This window comes from Sciurus vulgaris, assembly GCF_902686455.1.
Source record: "Sciurus vulgaris genome assembly, chromosome: 1".
In the NCBI taxonomy this organism is placed as follows: domain Eukaryota; kingdom Metazoa; phylum Chordata; class Mammalia; order Rodentia; family Sciuridae; genus Sciurus; species Sciurus vulgaris.
The window spans coordinates 207,877,115-207,897,792 of record NC_136461.1 but is presented as its reverse complement, the minus strand read 5'-3'; the positions used below and the strand labels follow the sequence as shown (position 1 = coordinate 207,897,792).

The window sequence follows — 20,678 nt, the reverse complement described above, 5'->3', positions numbered from 1 at the left end:
GGGGCTGTCTGGAGAGATGTTGTTGATTGCTTCCTGCTGTGGAACTTGAGGCAGAAGCATTCCAAGCATCCTTTGGAGGAATAGAACTGTTTATGCCCAAAGGGTCCCAGGACCATTGGGAATGGTGATTGAATGGAGGACCACCATCGAGAAAACCCTGCAAGGTCATGTCTCATTCCCAGCTGTTAGTGCTCAATCTGCTGCCTTCCCTTGTTCCTCTATATTTGAGGCCACACCACATGCAGGGCAAAGAGCTATAACATGAAGAAGAGTAAAGAGAACCATTAGTTGAGCACCTATTATGTACAGGGCATTCCTTCCCCATTGCTCATTCCATCTCCACAACAGTTCTCCTACTTGTCAGTCAGTACTACCCTCTGGTTACAGAAGAGGGAGGAGAGACTCTAGGTGTTAGGCAGGGCTCCATTATCAGCCTAAGCTGGAGAGGAAGATGCCATGCCTGACTTCCAGAAAATCATGTGTATGCACACGTGGCTTTGATATGTGTCCAAGTATGATCTAGTCCTAATAGAGGTTACTCAGGGCCTCAGAGGTGAGTGAGATGTTTTTTCAGGAAGATGCGTGCGGTGAGCAAGGGATGTCTGCCCTTCAGTGTGTGCCCAGTGCTCTGTGATTAAAGCCAAGGACAGCTGGGCTCCACCTGGATTCCAGGAGCCTGGGGCCCTACGGGGTCTCTCTCCCCGTCATCTGGAGGCGTTGGCCACTGTGCACTGATTATTTCCAGGATGCATGGTCACTGCGTCTTGCATGACAAACATCTTTTGAGCTGGCCTGTTTACAATATATTCCATTTTAAGCACTTTGGTTGGTGCTGTTTTTAAACCTCCGTGATTTCCAGAGCACTTCTTATCATGGACTACATCAGCCTCATAATTATAACTGATTTTTAAAATATAAATAATATGTTAAAGCAAGAATGTACAGATGAAGAAGCAGTACCTAAAAAGCCGAGGAAAATAATAATAGCAACCTTATCTGAGGCCTGCGACGTATATTTTAAGCAGTCTTTAAATCGATGCTAAGGAGTAGGCCACATTCCCTCCCTTTAAGAGATCAGGTACTGGGTCATGAGATTGACCAAATTATGTTCATATTTGAATACCTCACAATGAATCCCAGTATTCTGTATAATTTTAGTGTACCAATTAGAGAGAGAGAGAGAGAGAGAGAGAGAGATATCAGGGGATTTAGGTTCAGTTCAAGGCCCAGATTCCCTGGGGAGAGGAGCTGTAAACATGGATCTTTCTTATTCCATGACCTCTGAGAGCCCCACCAGTGTCCCCATTCCTCTTGTGCCTCCAGGTTCACTGGATGGCAGGTGGCCGTGGACCTAAAGGCCTTCCTTTTGTTAACCCTTTTGCCAAATACACTCTCTTCTCTGACACCCTGTTGAATATTCGTGAGACCTCCTGTCCATGTTTCCTGACCTGGAGTTCGATACAGCGCCAGGGAGCCAATTCAGTTCCAGGGAGCCCAAGACATCGGTCAGCTCTACATATGAGGGACTTCAGTCTGTTTGTTTGTTTGTAGACATTGACCCTCAATTTCCCTGGGTTTCCATCCATATTTTCAAAAATTAATCCTTGAAGTGAGAGAAACCAATAGAAAACATCTTCCTCTTCAAATGCCTTCTCTTCAAGTGTTCAAAGGCCCGTGTGTCATGTCTCTTCTCCCTTTTATCCTCCTCATCTTTTGACCATGCTTCCTGAGACATGGATGGCTTTATGGTCATTCCCAAAGCTGTTGTCTACCTTCTGGACATGGCCTTGGGGCATTGCCTCAAGGTTGTGCTGGATAAAGGATGTGGGCTTTGGAGTCGCCCATGTCCCCCTGAGAACCCCAGCTCATTCCAGGGGCTTGAGTGGCCTCCCCTCTCCAGGCCTGTTTCCTCCTTCATGAAGCAGGGAAAACAAGCAGGGGGCCTGCGCGAGCCACCAGGCACATGTTCTGCCAGCATCCTTCTTCAACTTTCGCACCTCGGCTTCCTAAGTGAAGACCCCAAGTTCCTTCATCAGAGCACCAATCTGTGGGCCTTTGTCCTGAAGTCAGATCTAGGATCGGGCTTAGGCGTGTCTCCAGATTGCATGTTCAATGGAAGAAGATGCTTATGCAGAGAGCCAGGCGTCAGCCAGGACTCTCCCAACACCTGTTTTCTTCTCCCTTCCAGACAGACACGTTTGCAGACTTTGATACCATGACGGATCGCTTACTGGATGAAATCATTCAGCACATTCAGTTGTACAACCTCTCCATATCCCGAATTAGGTAAAAGGAAACCACAGGTAGCTAATGCTAAGGGAAGGATGGGGATTTGGTTTTTTGTTTTGTTTTGTTCTGTTTTCTGAGTATGTGCAGCCTCCACATTTGGAGAGATGCCTTCTGTAAACCACTGGGATAACTTAGCCTGTGGTTTTCAGTGGGTTGATTACCTTTAGGAAGAAGCAAGAGGCATGGTTGACACATGGGCCACAGCGTGTGTGGGGAGTGGACACGTGGTCGCTTAGTATAAAGAATACTGGGCTTAGCACAGGAGTCCCTGCGTGTGACTTCCTGTTCTGACACTCACTAGTTTGAGCCCTCGCTCCAGTTATAGCAGGTGTGCAACCCCGGCCAGCCTTCTCTCCTGCTGACTGGGCTACACTGAGAACCCTGCTGAGAAGCAGAACCCAATGCCAGGGCTTCCATGGGTGCTGATTTTATCCTCACCCCGTAACTTGAGCACGTGGCTGTCTAGAGAGCTAAGCCCTCAGTGTTTTCCTATTTAGTCTTTAGAGGGGAACTACCATTTCTTTGTCCCACCCATGAGTATTCTGAGGTCTGAGAGTAAGTATTTGGAGATTTGGTAAGAATGGAAGGACACAGTTAACCAGTGCCATTTCCTAGACTGACATGCTTGTATTTGCTCGTTTTGTGCTTCTTGTGGGACAGGTGGAGTGGTATACCTCTCATCTATCAGGGCTTCGATAAGAATTTATTTATGTGAAAAGTAAGGATGTGTTGAGTCCAAGGTCTTGGGTGGTTGCAGGCTTGCACAGCACGTAACAGGGTATCAAGCACAGTATGCGCAGGGAGCAGGCAGGCCGAAGCTTCAGAGGAGAAAGAGGAAGGACGCAGAAATGGGAAGGAGGTCGGTGGCCAGCTCAGGACTGGCTGCACAGGCCAGGCCAACAAGTTATAATTTTATCCTCTAAATGAGCAGGAGCATTCAATGCCCAGCTGCTAATTTCAGAACGAAGTCCCCCAGGCCCCAGATGAACTGAGCAGGGCTGTGGGGGCCAACAGCTAGAGGAGGCAATAACGCACAGCTGGGCCACACTGTCCTCTGACCACACTGGTGGAGAGCTGCCCTTCCTGAGGACCTGAATCATCTCTCTGAATGTGACAGGGGTTGGGAATCCTGTTGAGGAGGAATGGGCAGCCAGTTCCGCTGCGTCCAATGAGGTGCAGGACACTAAGGCCTCAGAGCTCCTGGCCCTGCTCCTCCCAGCAGCTGGCCCTTGCTGACATGCTCACGTGCATGCTCCATCTCTCAACAGCTTCATTGGCCATTCCCTTGGCAACATCATCATCCGATCTGTCCTCACCCGGCCGCGGTTCCGGTATTACCTCAACAAACTGCACACGTTCCTGTCACTGTCTGGGCCTCACCTGGGGACCTTGTACAACAACAGCACCCTGGTTAGTACAGGTAAGCCTTCACCATGTGTCCTTCAACACTAGAATGGGGATCAGGGACATGACAGTGGAGGCAGAACTTCTTTGTGGAGCACTGGGTCCTCTTCCAGGCGTGGGAGGAAGGAAGGAGGCCTTTCCTTGTCAGCTCAGTGAGGTCAGGCTAGGTGTTTTCCAGAATTGTGTCCGTCTTCAGATTTCTGTGGACAAAAAGGGCATGTTCCTGGGGTCCTTTTGGAACAGGTAGGTGAAGCATGACATCGTGATGGGAAGAGCATGGGCTTCGAACCATGTTGCTGCCCTGAGAAGCCTGTGGTCCCGTTTTGAGCCAGATACTTTGGGAAGGCTCTGACTGAGATGTTCAGTCCTGTGGAATTTAGATCATTGACTGTGAAATGGAGAACATGTAACTATATTTATGCATAGTGTATCTGTTTATGTGTGTGCATGTGTGTACATAAGCATGTATATGAAACATGCATGTATAAACGTGTATATAAAATATATGTGTGCATGTATAGTCATCCCTCAGTATCTGTTGCAGATTGGTTCCAGGTTCTCAAAAGATACCAAGAGCCAAGGGAAGCTCAAGGCCCTTACATAAAATGATGGCATGTTTGCAGATAACCTGTGCACATCCTCCTGCATACTGTAATGATCTCCAGACTACTTTTAATGCCTAAAACCCTGTGAATGCTCTACGAGCAATTGTTATATTGTGTTGCTTAGGGGACAAAGATAGGTAAGACGCACAGGTTCATTACAGACATACATTCGTTCTGAACAATTTTGACCCTGCAGTTGGTGGGATCTGCAGATGCAGAGCCCACAGGTGCAGGGCGCTGACTGTATGGGCAGTGTGTAAGTGGCTGTGTGCATGTGCGTATCATAGGATTGTCGAGAATTAAGGAAGACGGGGAAAGGAGGTTGGAGGATGAGCAGGCAGGAAGTGGCTGGAAGAGTGTTCTGGGCAGCAGACTTGGTGTCAGTAACAACATGGAAGCATGGCAGAATCGGCAAACTATGGGAAATTGTTTGTGACAGAAATACAGCCTTCGGTTGGTGGGCACACAGAAGCTGATGGATGGAGTGTCCAGTCAGACCCCTGGATGAAGGGCTTTGCATGACATGGCAAGATGTTAGACTTCCCTGTAGAACATGTGGATAGTGCTGATGGGTTTTTTAATTTATTCTTATTAGTTTTATATGATAGTGGAATGTATCTTGACATTACACATTTGTGTGGTATAACTCTCTTCTGGTTGTTCATGATGTAGAATTACATTGGTTGGGTAATCATATATGCATATAGGATAGTAAAGTGGGGTTAATTCTATTATCTTTCCTATTCCTATTTCCCCTCCTTCCCCTTCGTTCCCCTTTGTCTAATCCAATTCTATTCTTCCCTACGTCCCCCTTAGTGTGAATTAGCATCTACATATCAGAGAAAATAATGGGTTTTAACTGAGAAAACAGCATGGCTTGGTGTATGGAAGCCCATGAATGTCATTGGGTCTTACGTAATCACAGATAATATATTCAACCATATTCCTGAAAAACACTCCATAGCCCCTGATTGTCCAAGTCCATTAGGTGGCATTAGGGAAAATCTAACGGCCTTCCTCCCTGCCACTCCCCGTCCACTGCTGCACTGCCCCGTGCTGCCCGTACACTCAAGGGTTGTCCTCAGGGAATTTTTGCCTTGAAGCTGCTCCAAGGACACTATTGTGAGCATGAGCTATTTGACATTCGGATACTTATCAAGAAGTCCATTCCTCTGCCACCTTGGCTTTCCTATGCAAATCCGTGTAACCAGATTGCTGGTAATTGTCCCACAGGAGCCAATCTGGAGTGGTTTCCTACAGTCCATTCTACTGGCACAGGGGCACATTAGCAAGCGACTGTTGAAAGATGCACAGGCATCCTGTCTTGCTCATTTCCTTGTGTTTCTGCCAGTGTGTGTGTGTTTGCTGTGGTGACAACTCTTGCCCTCATCAGGGTTAGTGTTTGCAGAAGCAGAGCTGATTGGATGGACTCTGAAATGGAAGGTTTATTCTCATTTTCCAGGATTCTAAATGGCCTGTAAGAAACATTCTAATGTACTTTTCATGTTGGGACTGTTTCTTTGGCTTCCCTTTCAGAAGAAGCTTGAATGATCATTCTTTGACAGCTCCGTGACTCTAGAAACCCATTGCCATTTTGTTTTGCCAGATGACTTTATGGCAGCCAGTATATAAGAACACAAACTTACCTCTAACTTCCCAACTCTTGGCTGAAATGCCTACTGCTCTTCTTTTAAAGTTAACTGGATTTTTTTACGTTAACTGGATTTTGTGTGTGAGTGTTGTTTGGTTTTACATTTTGTTTTCTTTTATTTTTGTCTTCCTAGGCTTGTGGCTCATGCAGAAATTAAAGAAATCCGGGTCCCTTCTGCAGCTGACCTTCAGGGATAATGCTGATTTACGCAAATGCTTCCTCTACCAACTAAGCCAAAAAACAGGTGGGTGGTTTCCTGAGCAGCTGCCGTCCAGAGTTGGAGCTGCAGATCCTACTTCTGAGACACACATTAGCTCTGGTGCCGTGTCGATTGCCCATATTGGGCATGGTGAGGAGATCCAGGCAGCTAAGCCTCTGCTACCTGGGAAGGCCTGGCTACCCAGGAGCTCAGCTTCTCGTGCCCCTCCCCATGCAGCACATGAGAGGAGAGCCAAGGAGCATGTGGGGTCACTGCAACATCCAAAAGTGCCAGCTTCTGCTTTCCAGCAGCCCTTGAGTGTTGTAAGCACAAGGTACAGGGTCTGTGTCCAGCCATACCCAGGTACAAATTAGCCTATAAAAAGAGCTGATGGGATACTGTCCATGCACGGTGCCTGAGTCCTGGGAGAGGGCTGTTACTCAGGCCTGACATCACACCTTCACTCACTCTGTCATCAGGAAGCAGAAAGACATTGAAAGTTTGCCAACATCACAGGCATGACCACAGAGGACAGGGGTGATGGTGAGTGAGTGGCCTGTTTGTCCTGTAAGGTGGAACCAGGGATGGATCAACCTGCCCAGTGCTGCCTGCAAGCTGGCCTTGCCTAGGGTCAGCCCAGGTGCCTGTCCTCCCCTTCCTTACACTCTGTGGGCACTGCTGCACCTCCAGGAGCGTGAATTGGCAAAGCCCCAGGCGGATGTGTAGCCTGGAGCAAGTTTCCTTCCTCCTTCTTCCTCAGTGTGTCATGTGAATGCTGTCATCTCCTATGGGGAGACGGGACTGGGACTGTGTGTGGTCATCACAGAGGTCTCAGTTTGTCCCCAAACCATGGGGAGCTGAGGTGACCCTGCAAAGCCATCCCGAAGTAGGGTCTCCCTGCTTCCAAGTCATCAGCCGTTGGTTGGCTGTGCCCACTATGTGCCCTTGGGATGTGATCTTGGATGCAGGGGCCCACCTCAGTGGAGGGACACTCAGCTGAGAGCCGCCGACATCCTCCTGCACTGCAGCAGCTGGGTGAGAAGCACTCAGTGCTGACCGGAACCTGGGCTGTGCACACCCTACCTGGACTCCCCGATGGGCTCTGGGCGCTGCAGGATGTGCTGCTGTGACCCCTAGGTCTCCAAGTGGAGGACAGACCAGCAAGCAGACTGGAAGCAGGGGCTCGGTTGGGGTTTGTTTTCCTGAAGGAGGTGATATGCTGGGGCTGGAATTACGGGGTGTTGTGGGGCAGAGGAGAAGCAGAAAGATCAGACTTCCGCACAAAACTCAGCATTCCTGGCCCACAGAGCCACTTTTTATTATTATTTTTTTGTCACATACATGTTTCTTTTTTGCCATTGTTGCTCGATCTGTGTCTCCTTAGCTTCCGTGGTTAAGGCATCATCTTCCCTGCAAGGGGCAACAGCCCCCACGCAGTGTCTTCTCAGCTTCCTGTAGACTCCTGCCAGGCCTCCGCCTGGGCTGCACACCCTTCAGCCTCAACAGAAGGAGCTCATGCAATGACACCAGGCCTTCTGTCTCCTCATTGGCCCCTCCGAGAAGTCTGTTCTGTATGTGCAAATGGAGGGGGAGTGGACGCTCCCTGGGTCAGACACTCAGCTGGCTTCTTGTTACAGGGCTGCAGTATTTTAAAAACGTCGTGCTGGTTGCTTCTCCCCAAGACCGCTATGTGCCCTTCCATTCAGCCAGGATCGAGATGTGCAAAACCGCCCTCAAAGACAGACACACAGGTAGGCACCTTGGATCCTTTTAGGGCTTTCTGATTTAAAAAGCAAAAATAAATTCATGAGGTTGACTGTTCTCATCAGGGACAGTGGGGCTGTGACTTATCCTGGAACAGAATAGTAGTACAGGGTCGACTGGGGTGCAGGGCAGAGCCAGAGAGGACCCAGGGAAGTAACCCTTGGGCTGGGTGTTAAAGGAAAGGCCACACCTGAAACCGGGATAGGGGTGGGCTGGCTCTCCTGGTTTCCTTTGATACAGTTTATTCTATGTCAGGCATTTGGATTGTTTTTATTTTCAAGTAAATGGCATTTTTGTTTTATTTTAAGGCATTTAAAAAAATAGTCTGCCAAAGGCCCAAAGATTTGGTACTAATATGCAAATAGATACAGTGAGCACTTCTACTGGGACCTAGGAAAACAACAGGAATGTTTTTCAAATTTATTTCATTTTATTTGTTCTAACAACAGGAGTTTTGATGACAAAAAATTAAAACTTAATTTCACACATAAAATACCATTGTATTTTTACAGTGTGGTACATGCACCTGAAAGTCCCCTGAGGCACATTACCAAATGATGCTGTCTTATTGAAAAATGCTCATTTATAGAACATTTGGAGAAATCGAATCTATTTCAACAAATTAGGATCATATCTAATGGTACCTGTACCATTACTCACCTTTCATGTATTTCTAGTCTCATTTTGTGTATATGTCATATTAAAAGTCAAATTTTTGCATCACAACTCAGTTTAACACAATGTCTTATTCATTTGTCTCTATTAAAAATATGCATATAAGCACATTTTTATTATTTTTTTATTCAACAGAGAGTTGAAGATTACTTTATCAGTGAATTAAAACAGTAAACACTCAGTAAAACATATGGGCAAAAGATATGTACGAATAGGCAGTTTATAAAAGAAAATTAACATTGGCCAATGAATATATGATCTATGCAAATAATAAACTATTTTTGATGCATGAAATTGATAAATATTACACAATAAAAGATAGCATTCAGTAATGCAAGGGTTTGTGAGAATCAAGTCTTGTTAAACAGGTTTCTTGTTAAAATATGAAGTACTATTTTTTTATGATTACACAAATGGTATGCCTCTACTTCATGTACAGAGAAACAAGATGTACCCCATTTGCTTACAATAAAAATAAATTTAAAAAAATAAAAAAATAAAAAAGAAGTACTATTTTTTGGAGGGACATTTGACAATTCAAATAAGAAAATCCTAAAATATGGATATCTTTGGCTCAGCAATGACACTTTTAGATATTTGTCTTGTGGAAAATGTGAATGATTTAGTTGTAAGGATACTTATTCTAGAATTGTTATGATGCAAAAAGGATTGGAAATAAGTCTCTAATAGATAAGCACATTTTTATAATTGGCTTTATTCATGAACATATCATAATTAACACTTTCCTCATTTTTGGACACATAGGTTGCTTCCAGAAGAATTAAAAGATTTGTTAAAAGTGCAGTGTGGCAAAAGCCTTTGTGTATATATACTTTTTTACATTTCTATAATATTGCATTAAAATGGACTCCCAGTGGTGGTATTATTGAGGGAAAGACGTTAACGAGTTAATGCTCTTCAAGATTTTTGACAAGTTGTCTTCAAATTTGTACCATCAAAGTCCGTCACTGTCTACTTCACACTTCTGTCTTGGAGATTAAGTATTAAAGCTTCTCAATGATTTTTCAGTCTTAACTTTCAGGTATTGGTACTTTTCTCACATCTGGTTTTATCTTCTTACTTTTCCTAATTGCCCAGGGGACATCTTTGTTTAGTCGCTGAGAACCGTGACAGTAGACAGTGTCCTGTTCCCAGTTCAGACATGATCAAAGGCAGTCATCACAGAAATCTCCACACTATTTTCCTCCTGAGGGCACTTGATAATTTTCCCTGCCCACTTTGTTATCTCCCTGCCATGGAGAAGTACCTCTGGGGACATCTGATCCTTAGTAAAGCCTTGAGAACAGGACTCCACAAGTCCAGAGACTGCAACCCACAGCCAAATCTGACCCGTTTCCCATTTTGTAAATAAAGTTTTATTGGAACACAGCCACACCCGTTCACTTATGGGCTGTGTGGCTGCCTTCTTGCTACAGTTAAGTTGAGTATTCATGACGCAGTGCACCCTGAAAGGTGTCAGAAGCACGAGGAGCGTCCGCCTTGGTTTGGAGTAGCGTGCTGCACCCTGGGTCATACATGAGGCACACCCATGCTCCTGGCTCAGCTCATGCAGTCTTCACACTGGCTCTTGCTGAGGGTTTCCTCGCTCCAGAGCTACAGATTAGAAGGCTGAGGTCCTGGGAGGCACATAGCAGGGAGTGCTGGAGCTGGCACAAAGGCCCTGCTGACTAAGGTGAATCTTGTCGTTTCTTCTTTTCATTTGGAAGTATCTTACTGAAGTTTACAGAATTCGGTATTCTCAGAGGAGCTAACATATGGCTTAAATCCCACCAGCAATCTTAAGAGAAATACACTCTACCTATTATACTTTTAAATAAGATTCAAATAATATGGCTTAATTGGAAAATTTAAAAAATAGAACAAGATTGATAAAGAATTTAATTCGTATTTGATTGTTGGTGTTGTTGCTTTTTTTTGAAATCATATTATTTCTATTTTTCCAAAAGTTCTGAAGGAAAATGCTTCTCAGGTTCTGCAGTCTCTTTGTGTCACCTCCAGATTTATCTGCTAAACCATCTTGTAGATGATTTACACCTACCCCAGAAGTTAATCGAGAGCAAACAGGACTTTATTAGAGAAAAATGTAATTAATGGTATGCTATATATGTTTTTAAAATTTCCAAGGAATTCCTCAGGGTTTAGTAGCTAGTAACATCTGAGCAGAAAATTACCATTACATTTTGAGTGACTTTTATCTGTTTTTTAAAATGACCTCTGATCTTTATTGCATGTACAATTTAATCAAATTATGGTATTGGTGTAGTGATGATTCACTTCCATTTCCATTTATCAAAACTTGCATGGATTGTTCTTGTTACTCCCTGGTATTTGTATACGTCATGTTAAAGGGCACAGCATTATTTAACTGGCCAATAAAGTATGGTTTATTTAACCATTCCTTCCAGATGAACTTCGACTGACTTCCACTTTCTCTCTGAAAGGAACACTATCCTTTAATATTTATGACATGATAACCTGTCAGCATGACATTAACTACTAGAATGCCCACCGTTCTAAAACAACAGTAATGGAGTCTTGGCAAGGATTATACCCTTTGTTTTAAATCCCATTTTTTTTCAGGTCAAGATAAGACCAAGACAGAGATTTTCACAATCAAATCCCTAATTGTTTTTAATTTACATTTAACTCTCTCTACTTCGGGTTCCTCCAAAGACCTGGAGGAGGAGGTGGGGAGAACTAAAAAGTGTTCTTGGCATGCGAGGAGTCTGCTGCCCTTCCCAGACTGAGAAGGCAGAGCCCTGAATGGCCTCCCTTCCTGATAACTGGGGGGAAAGGAAAACAGCATGGGCTCTCGCAGGGGTGCATTGAGGAGGGAGGCAGGAGAGTCTGGAGTGGGGCTGCTGGCCATTAGGCTCAGCGCAAGTGTGGTCCCTCTCACTGCACTTGCTGGCTTTGTGAACCAGACCACGTCATGTGGAGTGGACACCTGGAGGCCACGTCACAGCCTCTGGAGGCCACGTCACAGCCTCTGGGCACTGCCTCCCCGGTGATCAGAAGTAAGGAGCATTAGCACTCTGATCGTTGCAGGAGGTGAGCTGTGTGATACAGAAGTGTTCACGAACAGTGTCGCAGTCAGGAAAACAGGACTGGTCGTGCCCTGTAGACAGGTGTGTGAGTGTGTTGCTCAGTGCACCATGGCTGCATAGCTCGGTGGGTCCTGTCTGAGGCAAATCTGCCCCTGAGTGACTTTTGGGGTGCAGACACAATTCTGACTTCCAATTGTAAAGATGATGCAGGCCACCCACCACCCATAGCCCCTGCGTTGCCCTCCTTCTCCCTGGTCCTCAGCCTCGGGGGAGTCAGTGCCATGCCAGGTGACTTGCAGAGGCACGACCTGGGAGGTGTCTGCTTCCACCTCTGTGTGGCTGTGTCTCCTGCCACCATGCTCTCCAGGAATGGAGCTTGAGTCTCTGAGGGTCCTCCCTGGTGTCCTCCTTCCCAGGCCCCTGCAGAGAGGACAGCCATCCACCAATAACCCCTCCCACTGGCTTTTGATGTACAGGCCCACAAAACACTGCCTGGCGCTTCCTTCTGTCCTTTGTTTTTATTTCATAGTTATATCACAAACTTTTGGAGGGAGGAGGTTGGAAACTGATCTATAAAGATCTGCCCAGAAATAGGATTCTGACCCAGGTGCACAGGGTCCGAGTTCTGTAGACTCCACTGCTAACTTCTGCACTGTCTTCATCTCCGCCTTTCCTCCTTCCAGGGCCAGTTTATGCAGAAATGATCAACAACCTTCTGGGCCCTCTGGTGGAAGCCAAGGACTGCACTTTAATCCGGCACAACGTGTTTCATGCCCTGCCCAACACTGCCAACACCCTGATCGGCCGAGCTGCTCACATCGCGGTGCTGGATTCGGAACTTTTCCTAGAGAAGTTTTTCCTGGTGGCAGGACTCAACTACTTCAAGTAGTGGCTTTGAGGGAGCAGGCCTGGGGTAGCCCTCCAGAAGTGTTTAAGGTGAACTGAGTGCTTTTGCTGGGTCATGCCCCTCTGCCGTGCCAGGGTGGAGCTACGGAGGCAGCATGAGATGGAGCTGGGTGGAACTGAACCGTAGTGGTGCTTCCGTTTTAGAGGTTTGGGAAAGCTGAACACAGAGTGTAAAAGACAACAGACTTTGCTTGAATTTGTCTAGCCACCTGGAGTCTCTTTCAAGATGCTTTTAGGGAAAATATGAGAAAATAAAGAAAGGATACTTGGAGTGGGCCCGCCCACCTTTCACCCTGACGGCTCACAGGGAGGTCGCTCCAACTGAAATAGATTTGTCCAACATGTGGCTAGCTCATAGCTTTATCATTTTGATTAAATCAAGTGCACACAAGCATTTCAGAACTCAGGTTAACCTCTGTGCAGAAGTGCAACATACTCGTGTAAATAGAACCCTTACTAGATTCCAATGTGCCACTTGTTTAAAACCAACATGACACCCACACTCTTGTTCTCTCTTCATGTTCTCCAAACAAGGGACAAAGGAATGCGTGGCACATCCCCATTATACTTTGGGACAGCAGTCAGTGGGGTGACAATGCAAGAAGGGGTACGGGTGAAGCTCTTAGTAAATACAAGTTTGTTACCAACAGAAATAACCCTAGGGAACTCACTGAGCAGCTGCTCCGCCTACTTCCCCAACTCTCTATGCATAGCCTGGTTCACAGATGGTTTTGTGATGGCTTTGATCTCGGGGGCAGGGAAAACTGAGTGAGACTATAGTCAGTAGGAGGGGGCACTCCAGATAGATGCATGTGTGCGCAAAGCTCCTGCTGAAACACTTCCAAAGAAATGCTGTGTTAGCACTGGATGCAATTGCAAAAAATCAAAACCATTAACATGGCCAGCTGCTTCTCCTCTCCCTGGAAGGAGAAAGACATCCAACTGGAGGAGTGCTGGATACAAACCTCAGGGGAGTCCTCGGAAGGGTGCTGGATATCTTTCAATTGAAATGTCTTCTTGCCTTAGGGAATAAAGGGCTAGGAAGGTCACCACTGATATAAACTGATAGAGGACAGGGGCAAATGTAAGATCAGGATGTAGAACAAAAGCCAGACTGAAGACTGAACTTAAGCTGTCATTGGTAAGTGACTTACAGGGAACTTGTGAAAATAACCGGGAGGGTTAGTATGGTCCCAAAGACCGTATGGGCTGAGGGAAGGTCCATGAATCATTCAGTCACATGGAAGGAATGCACGAGTCAGGAAAGCAGAGATGGATGACACGGAGACCACCTCAGGTCTGCACGTGCAGGGACTCCTCTGGTTCAGGTATCTGGACTGTGGCTCCAGGTCACAGATGCCAAGTGGACCTGGGCTCATCTGGGCATTGTAGAGCCTCCCACATTAAATCAAATGCAGACCCTGGGAAAGGAGTTCAGAAAGACAACGTGCGGGAGAGAGGCCTGTGCATTTCCTAAAAATAGGAGTGGTAGGCAGGACAGTGTCAAATATTTTGCAAGGACAGAATTCCACACAGCGACTTTAGGGTCTTTCTGAATTTTCATTATATCCTGGTCTTAAAACTTGGGTTTGCTGACCCCCTGGGTGATTTTCCTGAGTTACTGCGCTGGTGCTGGCACGGACTCTGGCTGCTCACAAGCAGTGATGCTGTTGCTTTAAAATCCAGGAGACAAGTGTTTCCTGGTCATGTGGCCCCTGACAGTGTGTCTCCTGGCCCAGACAAGTGCCGTGCTCGCGCAGGGCTGGAGGTTTGTAGCAGCTTCTCTCTGGCTATATGTGGAGTCCAGCTCCTTTGAGGAGTGCATTTCATGTCATGTTTCCAATTCCCATCAGTGTGTGTCATTCCCTGGTCACTCGAAAGACGGGGTAGCCAGTAGTTATGGAGCCAGGATGAATCTGATGATCATCATCTTTTCCAATAGCCAGATGCCATTTTAACTTCAACATGCTGTCTGGACACAGTGAGAACTAATGGCAATAAGCGTCCAGCTGCATGGTGCACCTCTTTTTTATAGGGGTGTCCTGCTGTCTTTGTAAACCCCCTCTGGCCTCTGCGCATCTTATACTTGTGTAGAAAGTACATCTCTATATTGTAAATAAGCGTGTTGAGTGTTGTGTGTTGTGCCTCATTTGAAAAGGCTTTTTTATGTCTCTTTCTATTGAAGTATAGATATCTAATATATATGCATAATATATATATATATATATACTTATGTATAATGTAAAGCAGGGACATTCTATTATTGATTATAAAAATTATAAACAAAACGCCTGCCAACATAATGGTCTAGTATGTCTTCATTCTCAGTATAATTTTTTTTTGTTCATTTGTATGGTTTGTTAAGTTTCCCAAAACTAGTTAAAAATAAAAATTGCTGATAATGAGATTATTCAGAACTTCTTGTTCATGAGCCTGAGGTCACACTGAGCAGAATGAAGCAGGTAGGGTGCTTTGAAACTACGGGGAGATGGAGAGAGAAAAGCCTCTTGTTAGTTTATCCCTAGAATTCACAGGATTGACTGAGGAATTTAAGTCTGTGCCAAGCAGGAGCACAGAGGTATCACACACAGCCCCACCCTCAGGTCACTTCGTCAGCATGTGATATACCATGAGGGTTCTTTGGAAGCTTTGACAGGTGCTGGGGATCCAGTCTCCAAGTCTCCATTGCTGGGGAAGGCTCAGCAGGCTGCCTGAAGGGCCAGACCATGGGCTGGCTGCCAGTTACCATGATGCATTCTGCCATTTCTGCCTTCATTCCTTCATTCCACAGATCTGCACTGAGGGCCTACTCTAGCTAAGGATGTATGGTAGATGCATTAGCTCATGGTCTAGCAGGGAGCACAGGCAATCCAATGGGAATTAGGTGGGGGTCTTTTATGAGCACCCACAGGAGGAGGTCTTGCTTGCTCCAGAGATGCAGGCTGCTAGTGCAGGAAAGGCCTCAAGGAAGAGCTGGTGTGGAAGCCAGCTGGTATGGTGGTGGAGGGCTGAATAAGAGGTGGCCCAGTTAGGATGGGTCATAGGGAATCTCTCAGAGATAGGGGAGAGAGTGAGAGAGGAGACAGCAGACAGACAGAGAAAGGAAGTAAGCCATCTGGGAACCTACACTACACTGGAACAGCAGATGCAGAACACATCTGAGGTGCCAAAAGTCAGACCCCTGCAAGATTTTCTTTAAATCAGAAGGGGGTCTCCATTGCTGATACTAGTAGGAAATTCTCCACTTGGAACTGAGGTTGCTAGGAGTGATTCCTACCTGTCACTGGGCCAGTCCCCTGGGCTGGCTCTGGGGACCTGACTCCTTCTGTCCTGTGAGAAGCCCAGTCTGCATGGCTCACACCTCGTGATTCTGAACGTCCCTCTGAAGAGCACCACAGTCCTGTCTGCTGGGCATCTCCTAGAAGAACAGCAGAGCAGACAGAATCGGATAAACAGGCCACCAGGAGGGGCCAGTGGTTTGGTTAAAATGTGTGTTTGTCTTTTCTGTTAATGCTTGGAAGCAACCAAGTGAAAATCCTATATCGATATTTGAAGTGACCACGTTAACTACTCTTGGATCCAACAATTTTTGCACAGGAAAAAAATTAAAATTTCTTTAATCTTTAGTTTATAGTTGAGCAATCTTCAGCCCCAAAAGATTGGGGTAATTTAGTAAAAACCACTGTCCTTCATCAGGGAACAAGTATTTCCTGACAACCTGCCATGAGCCAGGTGGTCATTAAACAAGGAATAGGAACATCCATCCTGTCCTGATGGAGTGTGTGTGTGAGGGGTGGGCTTGTAACACAGAATCCCAGGCCCAGTGGTGATGGCCAAAGCCAGATCCAGAGGAACTCTCTGAGGAGCCACGGGGGAATCTCCCACAGAGCACCTGGATGGCACAGAATCAATTAGAAGTAATAGCAGGCAACCCAAGGTTTTCCTTAGAAAAGAAACCCATCTAATGGTGCTAGGACCCAAGGGAAGAATGTAGCCAGGGCTCTCGCGTGCAGGCTGGTGGTGTCTCTCTCTAAGCAGGAAACTGTTAGGTTGAAAGCATTTGCACATTGGCAAGACTCCGAATGCAATTGCCACTTTGAATTTTTGTCACACTGTTTAATTCGTTTTTAGTGTTGATTTCTGAGAATTTTCCATAATCAGGGATGCTGGGAACATTTGTGCAGATGGTGTAAAAGAGAAGAGAGGCCAAGACAAAGAAGACACCAAAGTAGGGTGATGTTTTCTTCTGTTGTCTTTGCAAGGTATCCATCCCTATATCCTTAGGAAGGATAGGTGATATTCTCCAAAAGGCCATCAAAATGCATTTGCTAAAATCTGGATCAGTCTTTTTGATATTTTTGTTCAGTTATTCTTTCCTTGTTTCATTGGGCATCTATTTTGTGCTAGGTACTATGCTAGACCATGGAGATATTAACTTAAATCATATAATCTACTAAAAGAATCTGGGAGGATGCTAAACATTTTGTGTTTTATTTTTGACCATTGATGTTCCATGTAAAATCACAGGATTTCAGCAATCATAAGAGGGAAAACTAATTGTTGAATTCTGATTCTACTTGGTGTTTTGCAGCCTGACCTTTAGCTCTTCCAACCCCATCTCACCAAATAGGTCTCATCTGTGTATTACAAAGTCTGAGTCATTGCGGTGACATGAAGGATACCAGTGCGTGCACGAGTTTTATCACATATATGAGGAGCTTAAAGAAGCGTTTTCAAAACCTTTAAGATGTCTTCCCAAGTCTTTCTGCTGCCCTTCCTAATTTCTTTTTTTTTTTTTTTGGTACTGGGGATTGAACCCAGGGGTGCTTAACACATCATCCCCAGCCCTTTTTATTTTTTATTTTGAGACAGTGTCTTGCTAAGTTGCTGAGGCTGGCCTTGAATTTGCAATCCTCCTGCCTCAGGAGCCACTGAGATTACAGGTGGGCACCTCTGCACCTGGTCCTCATTTCTTTTTGAACATTTTCTTTTTTTTTTTTTTTTTTACTTTCCTTCCTTTTCTTTTTCTTCCCCTTAAACATTTCCCCAGCACTAGGGCACCAGACATGACAGAATACTAGTGGTGTCACCAAAGAAAGCCATGTGGACAATTCAGAGGAGAAGAGCCAAGCCCTTTCAGGGCTCTTCCATGGTGGACAGGAACAAGGGCGTGCTGTTGAATGGTTACTGTATGAACCAACTTTAGTTTTTGGAAAAATGGCCCCAGCAACTTCAGTCACATGATTAAATGCCCTGAACACAGACCTAACTTCTAGACAGGTCTAAATGTATGGATGTTGCTGGGTACTACTTTGTCAATCACCAAATGGATTATTTCCCAATATTTGATCGTTCTTTCTTGACCCTTTTTGTGACTTTAAGACACAGTCCTCAAATTCAAAATTTCAGAACTGATGGCACTCAGAGATGTTGAGAGGGAAATTAAATGTGGATTCTTGTTTATCTCATGGTAAAGAAATGATCAACTTCTGTTTGCTGGGTTTTGCATACATGATTTAACTTACTCCTTAAAGCCCCCATGCGTCACTCAAACTGCACCAGGGAGGAGCAAAGTGGCTTGCCTATTGTCACACAGCTCAGCGAGGAAGAGAAGAGCTTGAACCCCAAACCTCATTCTGGTATTCATGCTGCAGCTGCAGCTCCTCCATACAGAGAAGTCGCTTAATCACACAAGTCATGCTCAAATTAAAGCCAGAGTTGAAAGCTATGGCGCCTGAGCCTGTAATCTTAAGAATTTTATTACAACATAGTTCTATATGAGGCACCAACTTGACCAATAAGGGAACATCAGAAGAAGTTCCTCAGTGACAAAGGTGGCTTTATAAAGCATTGTCCACCACCGGCTGCCCCCCTGAATTCATGAGTTACTCACTCGGTCTCAAGGATCTCTTTCTCCTTCCAGTCAAAGTCTCTCTGCATGAACCAGGGCTCTTTTCTACCCCTAGCTGCCACCAGTTTCCAACTCTTTCCACTGTTCCTCCATTGGGGTGGCTGATCATACGTACCAGGAATCTAGACCTTTTAACCAGGCTTGAAGCTGCACTGAGCTGTTCTCGGGTTGTGGAGTCCCGCTTCAGGATGTACCTAAGTCCAAGTCTTGCCACCAGAGCTGAGTTTTCTCCTGGTCCCCCAAGCCCTGCTCTTTCTCATTCCTTATCTCGTCCTCACCTGCGTCCTGGTAGGTCTCCCACGGTGCATATCTGTCTAACTCATCCTTGGAAACCTGGTGCTCTGCAGCCTGCCTGGTACAGGATAGGTGTTCAATAGGGCCTTGCTAAAAAGGGTCAGTTTTTGAAGCTCCTGTTTTCTTCTCTGGCCCCTCATCTCATCCACAGCATCTGATTCTAGAGCAGACGCCATTTGATACTGGCTCGTGGTGGTTCTCCAAGTGTCAAAATTTCCAAGGAGAGAGTAGTTTCAAGAGGTGAGACATCGCAATGGAACTTTGCATGGGGAAAAGTGCCTGTTCCCTCATCAGTAAGATACCTTTGGAGATGCCCGTGTGGACAGCAGTGGGTGTGGACAAGACAGGAGGGAGGAGCCCAGGACAATGCATGTTGTCCAGTTGGCATTTTAAACCAGGAGGGTTGCTTAGGAATAGTTTCTAGCAAAAGAGTGGCTAAGGCAAGTTTCTTCACAAGAAAGTGAGAAATTTTCTATGTGGCTTCAAAGAGATTCCTGCTGATGGCTTGGGGGGAATTACCTTGTCTGGAATTTTAGGCTGAACATCTCCAGACTACAGGAGCATCCTAGCTGGACTTGAATGACCGGACGATCTGGGTAACAGAACTGTTTTCCTGCTCAGGTATATTGTAGGCCATTGTTAGGTCAGAGCTGAGGAAAGGCCACGACTTGACCTATAGCTAGGAAGAGTATTACGTCTAATTCAAGGTGTTTGAAGCTGAATTCTATAAATGTCACTCCTTTCTTTTAGATTGCATCAAATTGCAAAAGCATCCTGAAAAATGTTCTTTAGCCCAAGGAGAAATGTATCACTTACGGCAAAATACCTTGTTCCATCTTTCATGCCCTGAGGGAATTTAATAATAACCAAGGTCCCTCTAATAATGGATGCCTATGTCTCCATGAAATTCTGTGGTTTTGCTTCATTCGTGGTTTTCCCGTAACTCATCCTTGAACACGTTTATTCTGTAAACAGCATTTGTTCAGTCTCTGCTTGACTCTGTGCTAAGCATTGGTGGCCACAGAAGTTCATCAGATGTGACCTGCCCATTAGCCTAGTGGTAGGAAAGAATGACTCAGACAGAATGAGGCATGATAGCAGGTGGATCATTGACAGTAATGTCATCCTGTGTCTCTAAAGCAAATCACATTCCCCATTCCTGGGCTTTTGATGTCCCACCTGGTTTTGGACACAGAAAATCAACCCAGGTGAGAAGCCTCACTCACGTTGACGGTGCCACTCAGGATTGGGATGCTTCCTGCAGCCGTCATCCCAGGATAAGCATCAAGGTCATAGGTCGGTAAAGGAGAAAGAGAAAGGTATGCACCACAGTCTAGCCTGCCAAGAAGCACATCCCCAGAAGAGCACATCGTCTGTCTGTAGAACAAAGTCTGTGGATGCTCTGTGACTAAGCTTACCTTTCTTTTTGAATTAATACACAAACATAGTTGATCAAATAAATCAAAGTGACTGAGAGTGTCCACAAGCATGGCCAGACTTTGATTTGGCCGAGGGAACCAGTGTGTAGCTTATGTTTATTGATGGCATTAGGGCAGGGCTCTGGAATTTATTTTATTTGGTATTTATTTTCAAATGTGACCTCCTACATTATAGATGATGAAGAGGGGCAGGGTTTTTTATTTCATGGTCCTTTTCTCAGAAACAGAACATGAATGTGTAGCTTGATGCCACTGTGAATCCTAATGCCCATTTATTCTGGTGACAATATCTATGTACAATAATTGCAGTCTCCTGCACACTCTTGCAAATTGTCTGTGAAACAACCATTCTAAGAATAACAAAGTCATTAGTGCCCATATAAGTCTACTATTTTTCTACAGCTGCTTCTTGGTTGGCTTTTGTGTAACCTGTGATGTGTACAAATGATAAATAACAACAACAATAATAAAAA

General features: G+C 45.4%; 1 protein-coding gene across 3 annotated transcripts in view; it reads left to right on the top strand.

The window, feature by feature from the left end:
• The window catches only part of FAM135B (family with sequence similarity 135 member B), a 300,914-nt gene extending 286,638 nt beyond the window's left edge, over positions 1-14,276 (top strand). For all 3 annotated transcript variants that reach the window (XM_079139217.1, XM_079139216.1, XM_079139218.1), the window contains 5 exons: positions 2,189-2,286; positions 3,558-3,709; positions 6,083-6,193; positions 7,786-7,899; positions 12,339-14,276. In XM_079139217.1, the coding sequence (XP_078995343.1) occupies positions 2,189-2,286; positions 3,558-3,709; positions 6,083-6,193; positions 7,786-7,899; positions 12,339-12,544 (681 nt within the window). In that variant the 3' untranslated portion in view covers positions 12,545-14,276. The remainder of the gene's footprint in view (positions 1-2,188; positions 2,287-3,557; positions 3,710-6,082; positions 6,194-7,785; positions 7,900-12,338) is intronic.
• Positions 14,277-20,678: the final 6,402 nt, after the last annotated feature.